At 40.8% G+C, this 25205-nt stretch overlaps 2 protein-coding genes across 4 annotated transcripts in view; one reads left to right on the forward strand and one right to left on the reverse strand.

Annotated features, from left to right (window-relative positions):
- Window positions 1-25205, reverse strand: part of LOC126567965 (protein kinase C, brain isozyme) — a 247902-nt gene that overhangs the window by 210608 nt on the left and 12089 nt on the right. For all 3 annotated transcript variants that reach the window (XM_050224351.1, XM_050224349.1, XM_050224350.1), the window contains exons 2-4: window positions 8875-8906; window positions 8177-8259; window positions 5509-5620 (exon numbers count right to left, since the gene is read on the reverse strand). In XM_050224351.1, the coding sequence (XP_050080308.1) occupies window positions 5509-5620; window positions 8177-8259; window positions 8875-8906 (227 nt within the window). The remainder of the gene's footprint in view (window positions 1-5508; window positions 5621-8176; window positions 8260-8874; window positions 8907-25205) is intronic.
- The window catches only part of LOC126568064 (putative polypeptide N-acetylgalactosaminyltransferase 9), a 143839-nt gene that overhangs the window by 42877 nt on the left and 75757 nt on the right, over window positions 1-25205 (forward strand). The window lies entirely within an intron of this gene.

The following is a 25205-nucleotide window of genomic DNA, read 5'->3' on the forward strand; positions in this document are numbered from 1 at the left end:
TAAAACATCAGTGACTGGTGTGACACGGTTACGCGCTATTCTATTCTAGTTAGGTGAAAGTGAGAGACCCGCAGACCGGTCACATCGGTAGTACCTTGACACTTTAAACCCTGATGTGCAATCCCGTGCAGCATCGAACCGCAGTGATCGCAAAAGGTTGGTGTTATGAAAGTATATCCTTGCCATTTGTGCGGATTTTGTGCCTAGAGAAAAGTAGAGAGAGAGAGAGAGAATGGGGAAGAAGAGAGAGAGAAGAGTGATCGTGGGAGAGAAAGTAGTAGAAAACAGGCCAGGTGCAAGTAGAAAACAGGTTGGGGATGTTTTCGCTTGTTAGCTTTTGCTTGCGGGAAGAGTTAATTGCGTTTATTAAGTTAGCTCATTCTTTCTTAGTGGTCGTACTGACGGTACTGCCCACTATGTGTGGCACGGCATCAGCAGAAAAGCTAGCTATGGATTTGAAAGAAATTGCATAATAAATTGAAGTAATTAATTCATGATGAAACTTATAAAATGTACAAAAGAGAACGAAGAGGCATTGTCGGCAGTCATAATTTGAATAGAACTTTTTTAAGTAATGAAAAAAAGCCAAAGAAAACTATTTTTTTCTAGAAATAAGAATAGTTTCTCGAAATTTTCCAAAATAACAAGCTTTATATTTAAACTTAATCATTTTTTACAGGTTGCCTCTTTATAATATTTACTGAAGAATCCGATTCAGAATCAAACACATTATTGAAAGAGATATTTATGTCCTGACGAACTTGTAGATTTCATCCAAACCAACACACTCTCAAGCATTCATTCACACACACGCAAAAAAACTCATCTTGCCAGACATTCTCTTATACAAAAAAAATCGAACAAACACAAACTAAACCTAAAAGGCATACAAATTAAAGTTAAAGTCATCCAACGTTCGTTGCAATTCTTGTCGCATACTGCATCTGAATTGAACACACTTAGTCCTTCCCCGATCTACTAACGACGCACAGCATGCACATTTTTCTTTTCACCCGGATCACTTTCCAGGAGCACTCGTGTCGCTTCGTAATCGAAACGTTGTCCCAGTCTTCCGATAATCCACACCTCAAACACTGCTCGAGAAGGCAGGAAGCGGGGCAAATGCGACATCTTGCCTCAACAGCTCGATAAAAGCTTTCCCAGCTAACTTCCCCCCTCCCGCTGTGTATTAAAGGTTTTCGGAGGTCGAGAAATAGAAGTCATTCGGGGTCGGGTTCACCTTCACCCGCGCAACCGAGCGAAAGCTTTCGGATTGTTCTGTCACCTGTCAGCCGGTTGACACTGGTGTCATCCCACACCACTTTGACAGCAACCGTCCCAAGTACGCGGTGGGTTCTTAGGGAAAAGTTGAACGCGGTTTTAGTTTTTCTCCCTCATTCCCTGCCATTGTTTCTTGGGAGTTTTGTTTTATTTGGTTACATCCTTTTTTTTTGTAGAAGTTTGAGCGATGAAAGTTGGAATGGTTTGCTGCTTGTATTTTTCGTTTCAGCTGTTCAGCTAAAGTGTTCGCAAGTTGCTGAAGAAGATGAATCTTTATCTTCTGAAGAACATCAACGTACAAGTTGTGATTGTTAGGAGGCAAAGTAATTATACTGAAACAGAAGACACATACACAAGCTGAAACGAATGCTAGTGTTAGACGACAGCGATGATCGCCAGACCCTTCTAAAATAAATTCTCCTGCTGTACGAGCTGGACAGTTTGCTCAGGCGACCTGGTTTCAGTTGACCTCATAAAAAAGCGTAACAAACAGTCGTTTGCCTACTGTCCAGGGTTTTATATTCGTTATCGATCCTGGACCCCTCTCACTCGCGCCTTCACAAAAGTGCTTCTCCGGAAACTAATCAGCTTGAAAGTTGTGTCCCCGTTGCGTAATGTTTTCGTGTGCGGGGATATCGCATTCCTATCTTTCACCCTCAACAAGAATTTTTGCTCGGTTTTTTTCCCCTCAAAAAAACTAGAGTGTCTCACCCTTGAGCACAAATCCTTTCCTTTCGTATTTTCGCTTTTTCTTCCGCCTATCTAGTGAGCTATCAATATCATTTAACGCATGTTTTTTTTTTCTCTGCCGGTTCTCACACTGCTACCTACTTCACCAGTTTTCGATCACGACAACGTGATTACAAGCAAAACTACACGCATCGTTGAGGGACACACACACACACGAGTTGCGACCAAAAAACGTGCCGAAACTTCCGAAAAAACTAGCTGCCGATGACGCAGATCTTGCACACGACCACGAAATGAGAAAGGCAAACATCAGCAACCGACGAGCTTATCGAAGATGTTACACTTCTTTAACGCTTCTTATCAAACAGCGGACCTTTGGTTTTTGTGTTCTTATCTTACTTCCCTCTGCACGTATCGGTTCCTTCTCCCTAATGACTCATGGTCGATAAGATCGCAAGTTGTTGACATAAATATATTGGCTTAGATTGGGCAAATAACACGAAACAGGGCCCCTTCTGTGTGATCGTGATACGGGTCGAGAAGGGCGTGTTGGCGTAATAGCTTCCTTGAAATTGTAATTCTTGAAAAATAGTCGTATTGAGTTTAGAATTCGTATGAATCCTATGTATTTATTTATTTCTACCATACTTTTATGATATCACACTGAAAAATAAGCCTCCATTTTGAGAGCGATCCAGGCTAGGAAACCTATGATCGATTTGTTTCCGGTCAGATTTCGGGTAACCATCTGCTCGAAACCATACGATACATGATTAAGTGTGCTAGCTGATGCCAAAACAACTCCGGTTTGACATCAATTCTAATTGAGATTATATTCAACCTAACTATACTAACTGTCCACCACAGCTTCAACCCCCGGGGATATGCGCCCGTAGCACAGATACACCCACTTTTAATCAAGTGACAAATGATCAAACAACCCCAAGAAAACGATCCACCACCGTGTGCTGGTTCTCTAGGCGCATCACAACATCATTCATCTCATCAAGTCGGCAGACTTGATGCTGATTTACATTTTGTCCCAATTCCTCACCGCGCTGCTTGTTTATACAAAACCCAGCCCGGTCTGTGGCGGTAAATCATAGTCACAGGCCATAGACGCCATTAATTAGCGATCCTGCTCGTCCGCTGCCGACACTGTCGGTTGTCGTGTACATCAGACGACACTTCTGGGCCGCAGCTGGACACCCGAATCGTAACACTTCTAGCCATTCGGAGTTCGATTTTCCTTCCCTCTCGCTGGGTGGAAAGCTGGTACCGCGGAACATAAACACGTAAACACTTTGTTTAACATCAGTTTGAACATCTTTTCATACAGCCATTTTTGGCTGGGGGTGTTGGTAATTTTGGAGATCACAAGGCGTAAATTGAATGTGCTCTTCGTCCTGGTGTACTGTCACCTCACCGGTGGGAGTGGAGGTCGTATCTATCTCTGTTGCTCCCACTATTTGAGTACTTCATTTTTCTTACTTTTCTACGGAGAGTTCTGATGGTACAGATATGTCAAGAAGAGAAATTCGCCGGATAGGAATGTTACCACTCAATAGGTAACACCGTGTTTACAGCAGATTGTAAATACGTAGAGGGTTTTTTTTTTGTTTTATGCACGACGGTATTTAGACTTGGCGTTTCCTACTCGTTTTTTTTTCTGACACAACGCCCCAGTCACCGTCCGGGCAAGCTGGGAAGCGTAAACATACTCTAGCGTGGTGATAAAAAAGTACCTCTCTCTTTCTTTCGCCGTGACAGATGGTCACACTAGGACAGCTTACACTTCCCAACAGTTCAAAGATGACCATCGTTGGACGATCGTCACCGTCGATGATGTGGGTCGTCTTTTGCCATCGTCTTTTCCAATTGTCTGCTACGTTTACCTCATCCACCAGGGGAAACCCCGTATCGTATTGCCCTCGACCTGTCAGCTGTCGGAAATGGATGACCGAGCGTCTAGATAAACATTGCATAGAGGATCCCCCTAACCTGTCACACAGACATCACCGTAGCGGTAACGATGAAACGTGTTCCATCGGTGAGACAAGATCACATATTCGCTGTATGTTTAAGAAAAGGGAATCTTGAAGATTGTAAGATGCGACGCTGTGTCATCAAGCGTAATGAGATATTGTTTCAAACTATTCGTTCAAAATCATCGTCGAAAGATCTCATGTCAAGCGGATGGGACACATGCACGATTATATCAGCAAATGTAGAGCACCAAAACTTGAACACAAAATGGATTTTAGATTAAGCTGTTCCACTGTGAAAACTTTATCTCCATCGGTGGATTTTTACACTCCACTTTTTATCCTTTTTCTGTTGTTCATCGATGGGACGCATCCGTTTCGACTTGGAACTTTTGTGTCCTTGGAATGTCTGGGAAAGTCTGGTCGGGCTTGATTCAGTTTTATGCTACCCGTCTCCATATGGACAATCTTATCAACAAGCTCCACCCATTCAGGAATAGAAAGCAATCATGTGTGGTATTTTTGTTTGACTTTTATTTCTTCTTTCCTCTCTAGAAGTGAGCATTGAGTTGAAACTCGCATCAGAGAAGAGAAACTCAATCGAAAGTTTGCAATAACATTTCAAACTGGCGAGTATTGATGAAAAAATAAATGGTACTAATAATAGAAATATTTTAAACATAAACTATGGGAAAAAAATATTAAAAACAAATAAATTATTTTAAAAAGTAGAGAAAAATGTATAAAATGTCATCCATTCACTCATTCATACATTTCTCATTTGAAAGAGTAAAACATTTACGATTTTTATTTATAATAATTGAAACTAAACTATCTACAAAGCTAGAAGAGAAGAACAGCAAACTCTTCTAATGAAGAAACATTTTTAAGAAAAACGCACACACACAATTGGACATAAAGAAGAAGTAGAAGAAGAATATAGAACTCGTGCAAAACATTCGTTGTTAGTATAAATCGATTGAGAAGAGCAGTTGAAGAAATGACGACAACAAAGAAACACATCAAATAAAGCAGAAAATGTCAGGCAGAGAAAAAAAGGAGAGCGTAAGAGAGAGAGAAATCTGTTAAACGAACAACGTAACGAACGCACGAAAACTATCTGGTGCTATCAGCGATGCAGCTAATACGATGTTTGTCGGTAAAATATGAGTATGATTAATTAGTATCTTGCTATCTCAAAGCTACCGATGATAGCGTAGATAATTTATTTAAGGTATGTTTAATAATTTGTTGTGTTTGTATTGATAAAGATGCGTCAATAATGTATGCAATTAACACAAATACGGCGACATGTTAAATTCGAGTGTGTAAATGGTATAAACATGGCAAAAGTCTTAAATAGTATAGAGTAAAAGAGTGATAGAAAAAAACAGTGAGAGATTGGGGAAAAAAGGCAATAGGTGTATCGCTAGCGTCACGAAGGGAGCACGGAAAATGGGAGTGGAAAAAATAGACAGATTTTACAGCGAAACGGAAAGGGAACGAATAAGGGAAACGAACGTCAAATGAAAAATCATGGTGAGATCTTTACCTGTACACTTAAGCCCCTGGTGGATCAAACCGTACAACAGCGAACCACAGTGATCGCAAAACGTTGGACTCGAATAGGTCCACTCTTTAAACTCATGCTTGGTACGGGTGTCCTATATTGGGGTTTGGTGTGTATGTGTGCGTTTGTTTGATCGTTTTGATTTTATAGTTATGTTTGACAAACAGTGAAGCCGGTTTGTTGCACGTCCATGCATGCAACGGAATTTTTCCACATTTGTTTTGTGTTTGTCCCGAAACGGTGTACGCCGCCATGATGAAAAGCAAAGATTTGCAGGTAAAGGGAAGATGTAGGTACAGGTCGTTTTATTTTGTTGCATTTGTTTGATTTGCATCGATAGGGGAAATCAAAGTTGAACGCCATTGTAGGTGGTTTGTTGAAGGTTCGTTGAAAATTAGGTGTTTATACCGGTGACGGTGTGGTGTAATGTATGATGATCATGTGAATTTTGAGGAGTTGAATGATGAAAAATCATGAAACAAAAAAGAAAAATTAAAGAATAGGAGATTGATTAGAACTGTTTGACGAAACGAAACTTATCCTACAAAAAATCTAGCCAAAATAGCAAAATAAAAAAGCTTGCAGGATAAGAAAATAATTAACTATGGAAGATTTTTTTTTCATTTTTCCGGATATAAGTCATATCGTCAATTTCATGTAGAAATTGAATATTGATCAAAATAAAATAATAAGCAAACGATAATTTAAATAATTCCTTAAATGACTTTCAACAAATAATATCAAATGATTTGTGCATAGGTTTTCTATAAAACAAATGTAAAGCTATTTTATCTATTTGATTTTCTATTCTATATAGCGCGCACACACACATCAACTTAGCAAATCGTAGCGTCCTCCGGAACCTTTCCTGGGTATAGCATTTATCTTCACTAATTCTTTAACATTAAATCCAATTATGTTTCATTTTTCAAACTAAATTTAATTATTTTATTCTAATCTGGTGCCAGAGGAAAACCGATTGGCCGATTCACCAACAGTAGCATCAGTAGCAGCAAAAAAAAAAAAAATTACAAACAATCAAACATTTGACACGATGCTTCAAGCCAGCAGATGTTCCTCTATTCTAAAGCATCCTTGAAAACCGCTCAGTCATAAGACAACTCACTTCACTAAGCCAGTAACAGTATCGCAAGAATGGTCTATAAACTAAGTTATTTTACTATTTAATTTTCTATTCTAGTATCATTGGTATTGAATCATCCTCACGCGTTCAGCCCATGCAAACACAGCTCTCAGAAACACACGTGTGATAATTTGTAAATAACAATGTGCTGAATAATGTTCATTATGTCTACAACGCTCACAGACGGTCCTAGTTACTACCTATACTAATCCTCTTTCTCCTGCCAAAGAAAAGCGCTGCTGAGGGTAATTAATAGCAACAATTTATTCATGAAAAGCAGCATACCGTTAACAATAGAGAGTATGAAAAAGAATGATTCTAACCATTAATCCTGCTTGGCATAAACAAGGCTTTGTAGCGAAACAATACTCAGCGGAGTGCTTTGGTGGATTTTAAACTTTTGGGTAGGAATTTCGGAAGGCTCGGAATAAAGCATTCAATGGCATAAACCCCATTTACAGTGTCTTTTCCACTTCATTAGGTGCTTAAATTAATGTTGAAAGATTGCCCATATTCTGTCGCTTCTTTCCTTCACCTAACAGCAGTGTAGTGATAATACCGCAAACGAAACGCAACATTCCAGATGTCATCGCAAGGCATACGGCTTGCACCGATTCATTGTGCATCATATTTCACTGCTGCTGCGAGTTAATTTACCGCCCGTTAACCGTTTCGTTCAATTAGCGAGCGCAAACGATCACCGACAAGCACATAAGAAAAAAAGGGAATCCGACAGCAAAGAAAACAAATACTAAAATCACTGCAAAGCTGTACGGATCGGCCACCAAGGCAAGCCCAGAGATGATTTGTTAAATTAAATGCAAAAACGAACAAGTATGCACACCAGTCACGGTGGACTGGGTGGAATAGTCAAAATAAAACATAAATTACACTTCCACGAAAACGACCAAGGAGACCCGACCACTGCGCGCAAAAAAGCGGGTCGTAAAACAAACTCAACAGTGTGTAAAGGGGAATAGAATGGGGCAGCAAAAAACAAACACCACGATACCGTGAGAGTTTCCACGCTGGAAGCACCGGTAAAGATCGACCCTTGGATGAAGCTATTTTTATTCCGAGCATGGGAGAGGAAATGAGAAACAAGGGAAGGGCCGGGAAAATATGGAACCAGTTGCGCGAATATTGCCGCAAACGGAAAGCGAGAAGGGAAAAAAAATTGCTAAACCACGATCCAAAATTAATTTAGCAAACCTCTATCGAAACGGCTTAAAGATAATAAGTAGAATCATGTATTAGCGCGAAACATAAAACGAGAATGATTGAAGAATAACAAAATAAACACTATTTTGCTTCAAGCATACGATTTTTCATTTTTTTACAAAACTAAATTTCAAAATAATTCTAGCTGTCACGCGAGGCATAATTTTGCAAACTAATTGTTGCTGATTTTAAAGCAGTTAAATATAAAGAAAGAAAGAAATATTCATTTCTGTAGCTAAAGCATACCGAATTAACGCTTGTAGACGGTAAAACGATTGTACTTACATCGGAATCTGCTCCCTTATCCGCACCCGGACACTTGAAGGTAACGTACTCGTGGCATCGTTTGTGAACGACAAAGGAACAAACTGGAAGCGAAGAGGGAAAGCAAAAGATGTTTATTATTAGAAGAATAGTTCAAGACAAAATTCAAGACAAGAAAAAAACATGGAACTAACTATTCAAAACCTTAAAACTAGCTCTAACACATAAACAGAAAACATAAACAATATAAAACAGAATTAAATTGAAAACAATACATTGGAAAAAGTAAACAATGTTTACAATAAAAATCATAAATCATGAAATCATAAAAACGTATTAAAAATTAAAATAGAACATTAAGCCACAAACCATGGAAAGTAAAATTACAATAAAAAAGAGAAATTTAATTTTTAAAAAAATATTGAAAAAAATAACAAGATATCAAAACCAAGATGAAAAGTAAATTTTTGTTCGTAAAATCCATCACAAATGTTGTAAAAAAAGTAAAATGTTAACAGAACACAATAATAAAAAATAAGAATAATAAACTCAGTTTTAATTACAAGAAATGAACCACATAAAAACTTGTAAGCAATACACAATTATCAAAAAATGTAACTTTGATAAAAAGGATGTTAAATAAATCAGTAACAATCGAGTTAATGAAACAATAACCAATGAAAAACAAACAAAATGAAACGAAATGTTTACAAACCTACCTTGGCATTGGAATCCTTGCTTGCCAAAGCCCCTGTTTTGTGTATTGATAAACGATTACGAAGCAGGGCGATGTTTGGGTCATGAAAAGAGACAGAACATACAATTATTTAAAAATTGACCGTAGTACATGAAATGGAATGAAGGGGTTGGTTAAAGCAGTTTATTAAACGATATTCATATTTGTTTGGGCTTTGTAAACATTTTATCCTGGAAACCTTCAAATTGATCCTATAAAAATAATCCTAGCTCACACACCAAAATCCAATCAATAAAGCAAATTTAAATAAAATCCCCAACCCGACTCAGCGTCAGTGTCCGTTTTACTTGCCCTTAAAAGATTCCCTAGACGAACAGGTTGTATTAAGGCATCGGCACTACGGAAACCCTCATGACAAAACCACACGCACGTCAAGATTTTTACGAGCTACGGGCGATTGTTTTTTCTCCTTTCTGCACTCCTTAATTTGGGGATGAAATTGATGAAGTGATATTATGTAAACGTTGTAGAGGGATTAAGAGAAGTGGGATGAGCGAGTGAAAGAGGGCCTGTACCGCTCCACCCCAAAAAAGGGATGGAGAAGCGTGTTTGTGACGCGCCGTTTGTCATAATAATTAAATTTTCCGAACACTGCCCAGCTGGTTTCGGTTGTCGTGTGTATTTTCGTGCTGTGTTTGTTTTGTTTTGACGCCCTCTCCCTCCTGCTTTTGGCTCCCGTGGTGCTTCCTTTTGCTTCATTTGTTACCGTTTGTTCCCGGCGCTTAACTCGCTACCGTTCATCAAACGGTAACAGTTTGTGCTGAACGTTGACCATGACCACGACCATTGTTCACACGAAAAACCGTAATTCAATTCGTGGCTACATAAAGTGTACGGGAAACGTTAATTTCACGCCGAAACTAGACGTTAACGTGCTGGGGAGCAGATTTTTATCAATCGATGTGAACCATTTTGGAAAGTGTTTCGTAGCTCTTATTTGTTCCATTGTTTTTTGGTAGCTTGCGATAAGTTTCAACAGGAGCATGGTTAAATGTGTACAATTTATCGTGTCTCGTTTAAAAATTCGGGTAGGTGATCAATTATGGGTGAAGTTAAATGATTTATTATGTCTCAAAATTGGCAACATCAAGATAAAGGCAGGTGAAATGTTTCCCTCAAACGCATCTCTCTGAATATAATTGAGTTGTTCTTAAAAGCTTTTTGAATGTATTTTTTCGTGCAGAATGCATAACTTTAGGCGCAAACACTAAATTTCACTTAATAAGTGACATCACTAAACGAACCATTCACTACTATCGTATTAATTTGTATGCAAATGTCATTCCCATACTTCGTGGTTCAACACACGAATATTCTTCGATTTTTCCTCCTCAATATCCTCACACCAAAAACATATTTAACCACGTAATTAAATTCTTATTTGCTCTCACCGCAGTATTGCCGCTGCCCTCCGTCTTTGTCTTCCGTCTCGCCATAATTGATTACGGCCCGATTCGGCATACCGAAACCGTGATCAATGATCGAACCGTAAAATAAACCGTATAAATCCTATTTCCGGTTTCGCTTTGATTGTTCACCGTTCACTCATTTAACCCCCAGCAGAATGGGCGGTTATCTGCTGCCCAAAAGGGGAAAACCCGCATTTATCTCCAGCCTTTCATGGAGTGGCAGGGCCGACGTTACCGAGTAACGCAATTGAACATAAATAAACATCACAAAGCAAACACTTTGTGCTCAAATAGTAATCCTTGCTCAATCGCCCACCGAGGGCGAGGTGTTTTGGGAAAATATTTTCCCATCTATTTGATCTGCATCATAATGGGGGCGCAAAAGCTTAAGTTTACCTTGTACGTGGAAGGTTCCTTGCTCAGAGAATGGAACATTTTAAAGCAAATCAAAATAGCTTCCACATAATTTTGAACCACCCACCCACCCACCTCCGAAAACAGATTCTCGTAAAAGGTGACGCAAGTAATTCGGCAGCCATAGCAGCCTCCCGTAGGTTGTCATCGTTGCTCTTTATTTATTATGGCGTGAAAATTAAATGAGCTTCTCCGCCTCGCCTCAACTTCGGTAGCGTTCGGTGAGTCGAAGCGGTTGAAGTTCGTCAAAAAGCCTATCAAAGCCCATCATCCATAAAGCAACAGCTTCCGACACACACACACACACACACACACATACAAATCGGGCCCATCCGGAAGGTTCTTAAGGCTGGCTGATGTTGATGCTGGCAGCATATGGAACGTGTCGTTCTCGTGTCGCTTGTAAAATCGTTCCCAATCCAGAGCACCGGGTGAGTCTGCTGCTTCGTTCAATAATTTACACGCATAATTTCCTCCCGCCCGGCTGCGCCACTCTCCCAACTGATTTTCGTCCGGATATCCGACAGGTTTTATTGCGAAGCAATCATCCGTCCGCCGCGTCACTCGTCGGCGGCCAGAGATAAGATGCTGCTTGAGGTGATGGAAACGAATTAATGCAAGCAGGCAGCGTGAAGATTGCCATACACCCGGACCAGTGTTTTCCACTCCACACCGAGACCCCTAACCAGTACCAAATTACCAAAGAGACAGGGGTCTGAAAGCTATGCGCATCAATATTCCTAACGACAGGCGGGTGCTGTGCCGGATCCTGCCCGCAGGAGAGCAAGGATCGAAATTCGAAATGAATATTTAATCGTGTAATTTATTCGGTTTCACTTGCCTAACAATTCAACCCCACCTGCCATTCCAAAACGGGGAAAAAAACCCTTCCACCAAGGCTTTTCTATCAAGGGAGCATAGAGCAGAATATTCTCACGCACTTGTCTACTCGGCCTGCATACACATACACGTCCACGATTCCACGGGTTCATCATCGACGAAACCCATTAACTCTCAGGCTGGTGTGGTGACCTTGTGCGAATATTTCGTTCGTTTTCGTAATGGTTCCCTGCCCGAAAAGTGGTGATAATGGCAATGAGGGCTGCGCCGAGCAGCACAGGGCAGTGAGAGTGAAGAAGAGAGGAAGAACGAAAAAGCTCTCAGGCCCGCTTTCGCTACCAAATGATGGATGATGGTCCGATACCGAAGAATATCGAGTTCGACGTAAATTAAACACTACCCATTGCGGAGGTTTCCGTCCCAAACCAGCGAGATTTTCACTTCAGCTCTTGGGCCAAACCTTCCTCGAAGAGGTCGCCAGTGTAACCTGCAGCGAAGGTTGATTTATTTTTCTTTCTTACATCCAGTTGTTTGATACTGTTTTTGCCCCTTCTTGCCATGTCCATTTAGTTATTCTAACGAAAGATCTACTTCGTTATCTTCGGTTAATTTTTGCTTTCATTTTGTCGATTAAAAATTTGGTCTTTGGAAGGATCACCACGATGGGAATTTTACGCTTAGTACTAGATTTAAAGGAAATTTGATTTCCTTAAACTTTAGATGTCAGGCGTCAAATATGTATTTTTGGTATTAGTCTCAAGCAAGCTACTCCTGACGAGTATTTTTTCCTCACTATACGCAAAATGCTCAAATCTATGCAAATCGCAGTACATGTCGCCAAGGGTGTACAAGTCAAAAAATGCTTGAATTGATTAGAAGAAGTTATATTTAAATTTTAAATAAAATCCCATTCTTTGTTATCAGTGCCATCAATGTCATGTCATATTATTCATTTTCATTTGAATAATTATTGTAACGAGGTATAACCTCGTTAAAAACATATTACAAATTAAAATATTCAGACTCATGAAACAGAAACAGTAATAAGTTTATTCCGTTTCTACCTAAATAGTTTAAAAGCTACCGCAATCATCTTTTAACACATCAAGATCGTTCCACCACAAGGAAAAAGCTTCCAAAAAAGTAAACCTCCTTATTGTTTTCACTGCCAAACCTGCTGCCACCAAGCCGACGACAATTATTGCACTTGCCGTACCACAACAAAGGCTTTGATCCGTACACCACCGTACGAAAAGAATGGAAGAAAATTCTCCTGTAATGTAGTATAGCTTTTTCGATCCACCAAAAAGAACGAGGACCAGCAGTAGAAAAGTCAAATTTCACTGTAGTAGCCGGCAGAGGAAAACGAGAAGAAGATTTGCCCCAACACCGACAAACAACGTAAACAACGGCCAACGACGTCGAAACCGAAACAGTTGGCTACAGCCGGCGGCCATCAAGCAGCTGCTACTGTATTGTTGCCGCTATGGAAGATGACGAAAAAGAAAATACCCTCCATCCCCTGTTTGATACCACTACGAGCACAACCACCCAGCATCTATTGGTGGGAATCCATTACCCAGCGGAAATCAACCGAAACTCGAAGCACACATACACACACACACACAAAAAAAGTACAGCGCGACTAAAAAAGTTGTTGCCCCGGTGCGCGAACAAATGCTGATAGGAAATTTGGATCGGTTACCAACCGTCCCCTCAGACACTGCCACGCTGTGGTTTGAAATTGAACCAGCAAACTCCTTCTGTACCACAAAAATCCTCTCCCAAATACAGCAGAAAAAAAATCTTTAAGACGTCAAAAAGCTAGCGCAAAAGCGTCTCCTTCACAAAAGCCCTTCCTTAAGGACCTTTTTTCCTACCCTGCCCAGTGCGCGCGCTGGAGCTGTAGAGGAAAAACAAGAAAAATGCAATATCTCACCAAACCAACCACAAACAAAAAAGGAGAATAACACCAGAAACTTGCTCACACACACACGGACAAAGTGAGAGGGAGAAAATGGAGGCTGGCTGTTGCCGCAGTTTTGCAAGCCGTCGTGGGAAAGTGTGGCCCTCCGGGGGGTTCGCAGTCGAAGTGCAATACAAAGGAAGCCCGAGAAAAGCTGGACAAGCTTTTCATCGCGGCGACCGAAACCGAGAAGAACAGATTGTGGAGAAAATTGCGAAAAAGCGCTTAATAGGAAACGGCTTTCACACCAAGCAACTGAGTGAGGTGATTTTATTTTCGATTTAAGGCAAGTTTGAGCGTTAAGAAAATTAAATAAAAGTAGATTCACATTGTTGTTATAAATTGCTTTAACAAAATAAAATAAAAAGTCCAATGTTTACAGATTAAAATATGCACCATATTTATTCGACGTTTAACAATGAAGGAAAAACTTCTTGCTTATTATTGAAGACCTAACAACGAATAAGACAAATTAAGATTTCGTACATTGCGCACAAAATATAAATCTAATTAAAAACAACTACTAAAATTCATATTAAAATATGATGAAAGATACGAGGAATTAACATGGCAAAAAGAGCAAAAAGAAGAGCTAACGAAGTAAAAATATAAGCTCAGTAAAGTAAATAAAGACTCGAGAAGACCGAGATCGAGAGTACCGATCATTTAAACCCGGAACAAAGCTTACTACGAATATGTTTCAAGGGATAAGGGCAACATATCAGCCGTGTTACTCAACCGGCCGCTGACTAAGCAGGAGTAGTAACATTTTGAGATGAAACCTGGAGCTCACTTTGCATATATTTAGCCATTTTCGCATAGTGACGAACAAATTTCAACAAGGGAACCTTCCCACTCTTCTATCAATATTTTAACTATAACAAATAATGTAGTTAGGAAAATAATACAGCAAATCTAAATTAAATTAATAATAGAACAAATAAAAACAAATTTAAACAAAGTGTCCTATCATGCAGGAAACTCATTACTTCATTATTTTCTTGTTCAATGTTTGTTCCTCTTCCCATCTCAACTCTCCCGTTACTTCTACCTACTTCTTCCTTCCTCCATTACTTTGATTTGTACATTTATAATCGTTATCACACATACAACAATTACATGATTCAATAGGCTTAGCAATTAACTTCACAGACGTATCTGCAAAACGACCTGTTACATTCGTCTGCAGAAGGCAGCAGAAAGAAATTGGTTCCGCGTTTTTTCGGTTGCAAACCAAACCATCCAGAAAACTGGTTTTTCAAGCATTTGCTGCCGGGCTGTGGGAACGTTCTGTGAATCTTCCCAAATACTTTTCCATTTTATTTTGGTGTGTGCTTTTTTTCACTTTTTCTTCTCCTTCACTAAAGTTATCCTTTGAGTTATCGCATGTGAGGGACGTTCTTTAATGTAAAGTTTTCCATCTTGTGTGGATGTGTTTGTGTGCGACTTTGTGCGGTATGCCCTCGAGTGTCACCTACCAAAATGTGAGGCAGGAAAAAGCGAGAAGCAAGGTAGGGGTTTGAAAAAGTTTCCGAAAACCTCAGTACAAACACTTGCGTCACCCGTAGGTTCCTGGTTTCGTTCCAGGCACTCACACTCACAGAAGACGCTGTGCTGCTGTAGCTGGAGTTTTTCGTGTTTTATGCTATTATTTCCTCGTTTCTCGTTACCTACCCTCCTCAAAAGGCTTGACGGTCCTGTCAGGGTGCGAGGTAAAACTTGCTCCCAAAGACGAAAACTACGCAAAGAAACAGTGGCAGATAACGTGGTGTGTATGTGTGTAGGTTGCAGTCGGGAACGGAAAACCACAGGGCGGTTTCATCCATACGAAACCTTGCATGAAATACCCTTCAGCAAGATCAACATTTCTGGGAAAGTTGAATACGCCCGCGTGCGTGTGTATGTTGTGTGCTTGTATCGTTCACCAAATCAAGTGCCGAAAATTTCTATCCCGTAAAGCGTAAGATCTATTCTCCAGCACTTCTTATCGAGCTGACAAATATTAATTTAGAAAACCCGAGTGTATTTTTTTCCATTTTCTTCTCGCTTCCATCAAGATTGGTCATTTTCTTATGTTCATCAGCAACGTTACATAGTGTGTGTGTATGTGTTTTATATTTAACGTTCTTTTTTTTCAATAAACGCAAAATCCATGCGAACGAAAGATTGTGCTGATGACCAGAAGGTGCTCGTCACCTCGTTCTACCACGACGGGTTATCCGTTGTGATAAAGTTAAGTTCGTTCCTTTTTTTCCCCCATCTTGCTTTTCAAGCTGCTGCTTCCAGTCTTGCCCGTCTCGGGAAGGATTTCGTAACCGAATCCCAAGCCTATAATGTTTTTAGTCACAGTTTTCCATTTTCCTTATCGTTTGTCGCCATTGGCCCTTGGTTTCTTCTTGGGGCCGGTCAACTGGCAGCATACTGGCAAGAACGAACAGGCAGGTTGTGAACGTTTAGGCGCTGACGTGATGAATGACCGATGTCAGATCAGGATAAAAGTTTCAGCGTTTTTTTTTTTGTCTTGCTTTCCTAACCTTCGTTAGTCAATATGTATTTAAGAACTTTCAGCACAGAGGGGTGTGGTTTGTACAATTGGTACTTTAAAATTTGTTCAGTTTTTTTTTTTCGACAAAACCGACAGAAATTCTATAAAATGTGGATGTTCTTCAAAATAAACGCTTCAAATTTAGACTCAAATTCAGAACGTAAAGTCATCTTTATATTCATGTCGTTATGACATGTTTTTAAAACAAGAAACAAAAACACTTGCAAATTGCATACTTGAAGGCGTTTCGTCAACCAACCAATGCTTTTGGAGTATTTCACCGAATCAGTCCTATTAACTTGAAATTTGTTTTTTTTCTGAGTAAACTAAGAAATATTTCTTATACTTGTTATACTACTTGTCTTATACTTGTATTTTTATACTTGTTTTTTCATTTTTTTTTTTTAAATACTCCTATTCCAGGCAACCAAGCTTCCCGACAGCCAGCAACTTTGGATGGTCATACCTTTTTCTAACTTGGTTCAATATCGATGGAATATTCCAAATAAAAGCTAGGTTAGCTTTTCTACTTTTCATTGATGCAAATATGTCACCGCAAGTAATGGGAGTTTCAAGATGATTATATTTTTCGTGCAAAGTTAAAGAAAACCTATAAAATAATTACTGAAATGCGTTACAAAATTCTCACAACAAAATGCTTCTTCCGGTTATTAAAATTACAGACCACAAGTCCATCAGGGGCGGCTCGGTATTTTCATAAGGCAGAACCGAGGTCCAAGTCTCATCCGTACCGTTCTCCTATAGTGAGGACACACTATCCAACTACGTGGTATCGATAAATCTTCTAATAAATTCGATGACTGACATGAATTAAAGTTCGTTAAAAATAAGAAGGCCTCGATTTCAACGTAAAATTATTTTTGTAAAAATCATAATTGCAAAGAATTCATATGTTACAATATTCGGCGAAAGACTCGAGTTTTCCTCAAAAGTAAACGGCAAAGTTTCCTATAAATATGTTTCAAAGGGTTAAGGGAAACACATTGGCCTTGTTAATCAACTGTTATCCATACGAGAATCAAGCAGTAACAAGCAGAGATTTAAATTAGTGCTCGTGTGAAATAAGTAAGGAGTTTTAATTCAGTTTTTTTTTTTTTGGCATCGAAAATATATTGTGCAACCTTGGTGGCATGTACTATGCTTTGCATATAGTTAGGCATTTCACGCTCAGTGACAAACAAATTTCACCACAGAAAGGCCGCGTCGAGTCTTTTACCTGGTTCCTGGAAGGTTCCCGAGAAAGGAGGTTTTCTGTCTGCCATTAACGAAGTAAATTCTAAGATTTGCATTGTAGATTAATATCATTAGTGGTCATTGACCGATGATTGGTCAAATGCCTGATAGTAAGAACCGATAGATACCGGTAAGAAATTCATCAAAAATCATTAGCTAGCCTGCAGTTAGCACTGCACATATTTTGGAGAAAATGTGTATCTGCCATCATCCTCCTACTATTCATTAAACTCCAAGCGTATGCCCCATAAAATATTCCTCTACATCTCCTCATCAAAAAAATCGCTCCAACTCTTTAACTCCATCTTCCACAAAGCCAGTCGCCAGTTTAGTCCAAATTAAAATCGCTTCAACGTTCGGCTCCCCGTTGGAATGTTGATAAATTTCATTAAAATCGTTCATCCCGAACCGTTCCAGTCATGCTCCGTCATGCTGACGTTTGCCAAACAGCTACACCGAGTATGATTGAATTTGCACCTAGCTCATCACAATACCCTCTTGGTTTGGCCTGCTTCGCTAGCGTCGTCAGTGCTACCTACCGCGCTGCTGTTTGCGGTGGAATTTACTCCAGCAAAAGGGAAGCCAGAATAATTTACACTACCAAGCCAGTAACAGCCATTGGCGTGTGAAACGGTGCACCGAAGGAAAACATAAAATGCCCGAAAAACGTCAAGGCGGTAATAGGATTTTCGTACCGTCGCCCAACCGAGAAGACACATATCGAGGACACATCGGTTGAACGTTGGTTCTTCCGCGTCGATTTGCGGCAATTCCCTCGAGAAAGTCGACTTAACGAAATGCTTGGATACACCACCGGAACGTACCGGTACGTACGATGCTGAAAATTCATTTCTTTTCAAACGTGCGCCATTGCATTTATTATTAAATAAGGTACAAAATGGTACGGTGTACGTGTTCCGGGCCAAAAAGAGATGGGGGGGGGGGGTCATGCTAGGACGCATGCTAGCACAAACACACGAGAGACTTGGTGGAAAAAGTTCCGCCAATGCAACTAGCAGCAGCAGCAACGACGTACGCTAACCACGAACATTGTGTCAGTAGTTTTACTGTGGAGCATGTTGTGGCGATTTGGGACCACTCTGGTTCAACAAGTTTCGGTCAGCATAGACGATGAAGTTCAAACATGTCGCTTTATTTAATTTGCACCTTCGTGTTGTGTGAAGTGTGTGGAAAACTGTTTGTTGGAACCGGATATCTATACGATTTTATTTTGAAAATATTTTGAAAATCATCTACTGCGCTTAGAGTATTGAAAATGTTAGCTGCTCACGCCTATTCTTATGCAATCTGCCTTATATTCTTATAGCATAAGTGTAGAAGGAAAACACAACATTCCAAACAAGGATATCCAAAACAAGCCACAGACACAAATAATGTCGTCATTCTAAGACATTTTGAATCGTTCCACTTCAATATCCCACTGGATATCTCATGCCATATAAATGCAGTGGTATAAATGTCAGCCGATCTTTCAATAAGGATTTCTGGTATTGGGTACGGGCTTCACACTCCCACAAGCTTTCCCGACTACAGTATTTCAGTCGTGTATTTGTAGACTAAACCGTGACACGTCTACAACACGCCCTGTCACAGGAATTTTAGCTTGGTATTTTTGGTTTTGTTGCAATTTACGTAGCAAAAGCTGTTCGTTGTGCTTAAATCGTTACGTAAATTTTGTCTCGCTCATAGTCTTACCGTCATTCCACCATCACTGAACCGTTAAGGTGTCACCCACTGTGCGTGTGTGTGTGTGTGTGCGAACGCGCGCTGGAAGCCGACAAACTGTTGCTGTACAAGCTTCCGTATGCTTCCTTCTAATATCCAACCGTCACTCGAACACGACGTTCGGAATCTCATTTGCCTTACGAACTTGTTGTGGTACAAGCCACAAACGCTGGTAGAAGACTCCTTTTTTTTTCTCACGACCCTGGCACCATCACGCCCATCTTCGTTCTGAAGAAGCGATCCGGTGGAAGAAAGTTTACGGAGTAGAATCTGTGTGCGCCGAAGGGTTGAACGAAGGCAAACGGTGGCTTAAAATCGACCGAGGTTGATGAGATGAAAGGCAACTCGATACTTTGGGCTTTGGGAAAATGTTGTTGGAGCATTTTTTTGATGTGCTTCACCATAAACATGGCCTACCTCAAAACCGAGCCAGCTGTAGAGCATTGGAGGTGGAGGAATAGCGTGCCAGGAGATTGTTTCAGATCAAAAACGTTTCCAGACACACTCACTCACTGCCCACTGGCCTGGAGTGGACACGTTCGATAGGCAAGGTCGTCTAAAGCGTCCCGTTTGGCTTCAAGGCAAAACGTCAGCCGCTGGTCATTTTCTGATCATTTTTGTCTCGTTCCACACTCGAACCAACAAAATCCAACTCCGAAACAAGCAAAAACATGACATGAAAACAGATGAGATGAAAAGCATTGCAATGGGGGATTGGCAGAAAAACTTGTTGAACCAGGACGATGACCATCCGACCAGTTACCGGAGCACACAACGACACACACACACACAAACGGGGGCATACGAACGATGGAAATAGAATACCTGCCTCGTTTGGTTCGCTTTTCGACTGGTGAGATCCGGTAGAGTCCCGGTTCAAATGAACCGGTAGATCTCCCTACCAACCGATGCTTGTGTGATGTGCGCGTGTGTGTGTGTGTGTACGTTTTTTTCCCCCAACGCCGTCAGAACATGATATCCATCCAGCGAGTGGCGTTATTTCATTCCTGTGACTGAGCACAAGCTATTTCCATATCGCTCACCATCGTATGTTTGCCATTTAAGCCACTCTCCACACTCCAATCTTCCACTGTTAGCATTACCAACCACGAACCCGGGGGAAAAAAGCCCAACATCCAAGGGCATTTGAGATCAAAGAGTTTATAAATAGAGGGTACAACACAAATCCATGTCTTAAATCATGGAGCATGCTACTGGGAACGATAGTACGTGAAGGATCGCTAGGTATCGCTCTAGAGGCATACACAAGATGAGACATTAGTAGTAATAACTTAATTTCATTTCGCCATTTTTAGTTACGAAATCTGAAAACTGGATAGAGTATGTGATGATTTAAGTCCCTCCGTATGGGTCCTATTGTAGCTGAAATTGCAATTCCACGTTACGAACTTCACCTTCCTTTTAAATGGTTTCGATTGCTGTAACCATTACAGCTCAATATCGAGCCAGCCCACTTCAACCGTTCTCACGGCGCTCCCATCGGGCCCGCAAGTACATTCAACCAAATTGATTACTGATACTGATCTTCAATAGACGACTCTCCCACCGGGTTCGGTTACCGATAGCTGTGATTTCCCTCAAACGCATCCGGGCTACCGAACGCGTCCTCGATCGTTCAATCACGGCACAAAATCCAAAAGCCACAACCGGTACGTAATCTAAATCTCAAGCATTTCTTGATTTACCGGTTTGCAAAATCGGTGACATCCTCCAGTGAGCGTCGAGTGGGTTCCGTCACTTGAGCGGGCTCTCACACCCCACCGGGGAGATCTGAACCTTCCAGGCACATGCTATCAAATCAACGCTCTACGATGGTTTCGACGGAAACCAGTCGGGAGCTGGTGCCGCACATGATATCGAATTCCGCACAGCTTACTTGCGATTCGAGTATTCAGAAGTTCCGGATAGCAGATGAGCGAATCCGTGATGCCGTAGAGGTAGAGCAAATGATAGGGATATAGGTGTACAAAAACGATTCAAGATAATTCTAATGAATTTCTAACAAGTCACTGGCACTTTCGGCAAATGGAGAATGGACGGCAGAAGATTCTGGGTCCGAGCATACTCAATGAGCAAATAGCACTCGTACAGTGCAGTGCATACAGACAAAACATTCAACTCATTATGAACTAGTGTGCTTAAGAATAGTTGTTTTTTTTTTGTAAAATGTCAATACTTATTAGAATTAGAAGGACTCAATACTGTACCATTATAGAATTCCAACCTTAAAAGTGGCTAGATTAAGCTTATTTGGTAGCTTTGGTGGGACTTACTATGCTCCAATATTTTGTCTTATTTAGAAGAGATTTGGAAGGATTGGATCGTATGAATGTATAAACATGGATACTACTAATAAGTTGAAATCACTAAATCCCATCCAGCAAGATGATAATAGCACAATGGATCTACCATAAAACAATAAGTTTACAACATAATCGCATCCTACAAGATCAAGAATTACCAGGACTCATTTAATTTGGGGAATGCGTCCAGTTTTTTCTTCATGAACTGTAAGCAATTCATTAACATCGTAGAATACCATCCACCTAGAGCCTCCTAGAACTCCATGCCAACCAAGACATGCTAGCACAATTACTTCCTTTCGGTCCAGTCAACCGAGCATCAGCCGTACGGAGGTAAACTTTGGAATTTGCGTTTGCTATTCACCATTGAGTGAAATCGAAGAAAGCACCAACATGCCATCTAGGATCTCGCCTTCATCTTCATCTCGTACTGCTACCATAGAATCCGTACTTTCAATCCCTGTCCAACAGCACGGGAAAATGTTGTTTGGAATTTTCCATCAACCTTCTAGCGGCTGCGGCTTGCCCGGCCCTTGCTTATCCTTGCGGCAGTATGATACAAACAACACGCAGAAAGAGTGAGAGAGGGTGATGAGATTTATCTTACCCCTTGTGCTTTCGGTGAAACACCGAGAGAAAAAGGAAGAAAAAAGCGAGCTCTTTATTTGTCCACAAGCAAGATTATGCCGAAAGGTAGCACCGAAAGTACTGAACACAACAGGTTGTTCAAGCACGCAGCCCACGCAAACAAGGTACGGAAGGGTCCAGTACTGTAACTTCGAGGAAAAGCTTCTTTTGTGAAGAATACTACGCAATGTCCAATGCGTTTCGAATGCCCAATGCTGATTGTAAGATTGCTGCTGCTTACGACCAACAGCACGTACTTGGCCAACTCGTATACCACGCTAAATAGTAAAGGAATCATTTTGCCTCACGTATGTAAAGGTCAACTTGCACCATCCTAGCACGCTACAAAACGAGCCCGGGTGATGAGCCTAAATAGCTTTCGTCTATATGGCCCACAGATGGAGCTGTGAGCCTTCGCACGGAGGACTCCGGAGGAGGTCACATTCTCGTAGGCAACACACCATTTCTCAACCCACACGGGGAACGCGTGCGTTGGAAAAACCTGAAACCTACTCGCGAAAGGAAAACTACCTACTAATCGTGCCACCCCCTTAATGCCACACGCACAACCTGAGGTTTGCGACATCTTGTGCGACCTTTATCTTACGCGCGTACCAAAACGATTCGTTTTTTGTTTCTGAGAAAAACCCAGGCTATATTGCATTTAAATTTGACATTTACCGAGCGAACCGAGCGTGGATGAGCACGAAAAAGCACACTCTACTGGGCCACCAAAACAACAGCGAAGGAGTTTTATTGGGGATTCGGAAAAAACGCCTCCACAATCCGCACGCCGTAGCAATAGTATAAAAAAGATAAAGATAAATAAATGGGGTAAACATCAACCAAAAAGGATGTTCTCACCATCAACTTGCTTTCTTCACCATTTTGTTGCCGTGGGGGTTTTTTTTATTATTTTTTGGATTCTCCTTTGGATTCGCCGAAAATGAAAACAATTCCTTGAGGGAACGTCGATTTAATTAATGTGTTTGTAATACAATCAAATCAACAGCAGCAGCAGCACCATCCCGTAATGGCATACCGAGCAAAAAGGAGGTAAGAAACAGCAAACAAAAAATGGCGTACCGTAAAGCACCGCCACAAAAGAAGCCGTTTTCCCGTTTCAACCCACTGCTGAACAGACAGCTGAGCAACCACCAGCAAACAAAACATCATCATAAAATCCTTCGGTTATGAAGAAAAATGTTATTGCCCACATTCATCCTAATGTGGCGTCGTTTTCCAACTCTAACGTGTGTTTGTGTGTCTCTGTATATTGCTCAAGTTGCTCAACACCAGTTGAAACAAAGCCATCCATATCGCCTTCTTACTGTCCTGTTCCGTTTAGCCTACCTCGGTTGCATTACCAGCAACACAGGTCGGGCCACACGGAGGAAAAAGCACAAGCTCCGAGTTACGAAAAATGGAAAGCTAGGCGGATAAATATCTGCTCTATAGAAGGTTTGTGATGCTGCAGGAGGATTTTTTTTTTCTTTGCAATTCATTTTCGGGACATAACTTAATACGAGTACGTCATGATTTTCGTTTGCCCAATGGGACAAAACGGACTGAAAAGGTCAAACCATACAGATTGCAAGGATGTCCTGCCGGGTGATGACGTCACTACTTTTTCGCACAAATCTAGCCAGTGGTTCCGCGCGAGATCGTAACCTCTCAATCTCGCAAACGCTCACACTCTCATTTTATCTCGTCCCAATCCTCTATACTAGACACACTTTACTGCAATAAATCAGCGCGGATTGCCTTCGCGGATTGTGGCAATCGTAGGTTGTATGGGAGGTTAGAGCAAAAAAGGAAAAATAAAACAACCTTCTACGCCTCTCAACGAACAAAAAAGGATTTAACGGGCGGGTTGGTTTGATTGAGTGTCTGTGCTGCTAGCAGTGTCAGCAAAAGCACAAACCTGTTGTTTGCGATCGAAGTGGAAACAGATAGAACGATGGGGAAAATAACAACTGCCATTGATTGTCTTGCGTTCGTTCCGTGCTTGTACAATCGGATTGTTCTGTTCCTAATTGTTTGACTGTTTACAAATGCTTGCAGTTTAAAGATTGTATTGATTGCCATTTTTCTACTCAAAATTCAGTCGACATCAGTTGTTTATCGATGTTGGTATCCTGGTCACGGCACCATACAGGGTTTTCAGGATATTTTTGAATATCTTCAACGTTTATTCTTTTCGTAGAGCGCTTTTTACCATTTATAGGGTCTATGATGACTTAAGGCAGTTTGACGTTTCGAGGCTAATAAAAACTTCGTCTTCTTCTTGGCTTAACGAGCTTCTAAGGTCACACCGGCCATCGAATGGCTTACTAGACTCGCAGTTTCCTCACTACGAGTGGACGGTTCGGAAGGGATTGAAACCCCGGCCCTGCCGTTGGAAGAGGTCGAAACAGTCGAACAGGACAGTCGAAACTAGCCAGCGCTAAAAGCATTAGACGGTTTGTTGAGCAAAATCCAAAAATTAGATCCGAACAGATGTCCGAAAAATCTTTTATGTTGATTACTTTGGAGCCTTTTTGGCAAGATTTTTATTTTATCATCCTATTCGTAAAACGGTTCGATGTTATATTTGTATTTTATCAAAAATTATTAAAATGTTTATCTCGAAAAACATATCACTGGTCCAACTCAACTGTTCTTTGGTCCTCATGGTTTAGTGCAAAACTGTAAATCGATAAAGGCTGTATAGAAAGTAGGGAAAAAGCTAATATAAACCAACCATTTCCATAACTTTCCAAAAAAACAAGGGTCACCAGAAATTGTCTCACAAACGATAAGGACAGTTGGTTTTTTTTTATACTTATCCTATTCGCCTCTTCAACCTGTCAAAAATCATCAACTAAAGCGGTCCTGTTTTTGGACCGTCACTTAGCATGGGAAAATGGGACCTACCGCAAAATGAATATCACCATATGTATGAACATAATGGTATACCATCCCTCCTTGCCCCACTCTTCCACCCCTTTTTCCATAACAAAATATCCACCGTATGTGGTCAGTTCCCCAGAGGAGCCAACCTTTTCATCGTTTTGAACCATATGATGGAGGGCCTTTTTTGTGGCTATTGATTGTCGGCCAAAATGGGCACAGGCAAGGTGAGACAGATAGTGCACGCGTGTTTAACCACCAAACTTACCGAACCTG

Source organism: Anopheles maculipalpis, chromosome 2RL, assembly GCF_943734695.1.
Source record: "Anopheles maculipalpis chromosome 2RL, idAnoMacuDA_375_x, whole genome shotgun sequence".
Taxonomy (NCBI): domain Eukaryota; kingdom Metazoa; phylum Arthropoda; class Insecta; order Diptera; family Culicidae; genus Anopheles; species Anopheles maculipalpis.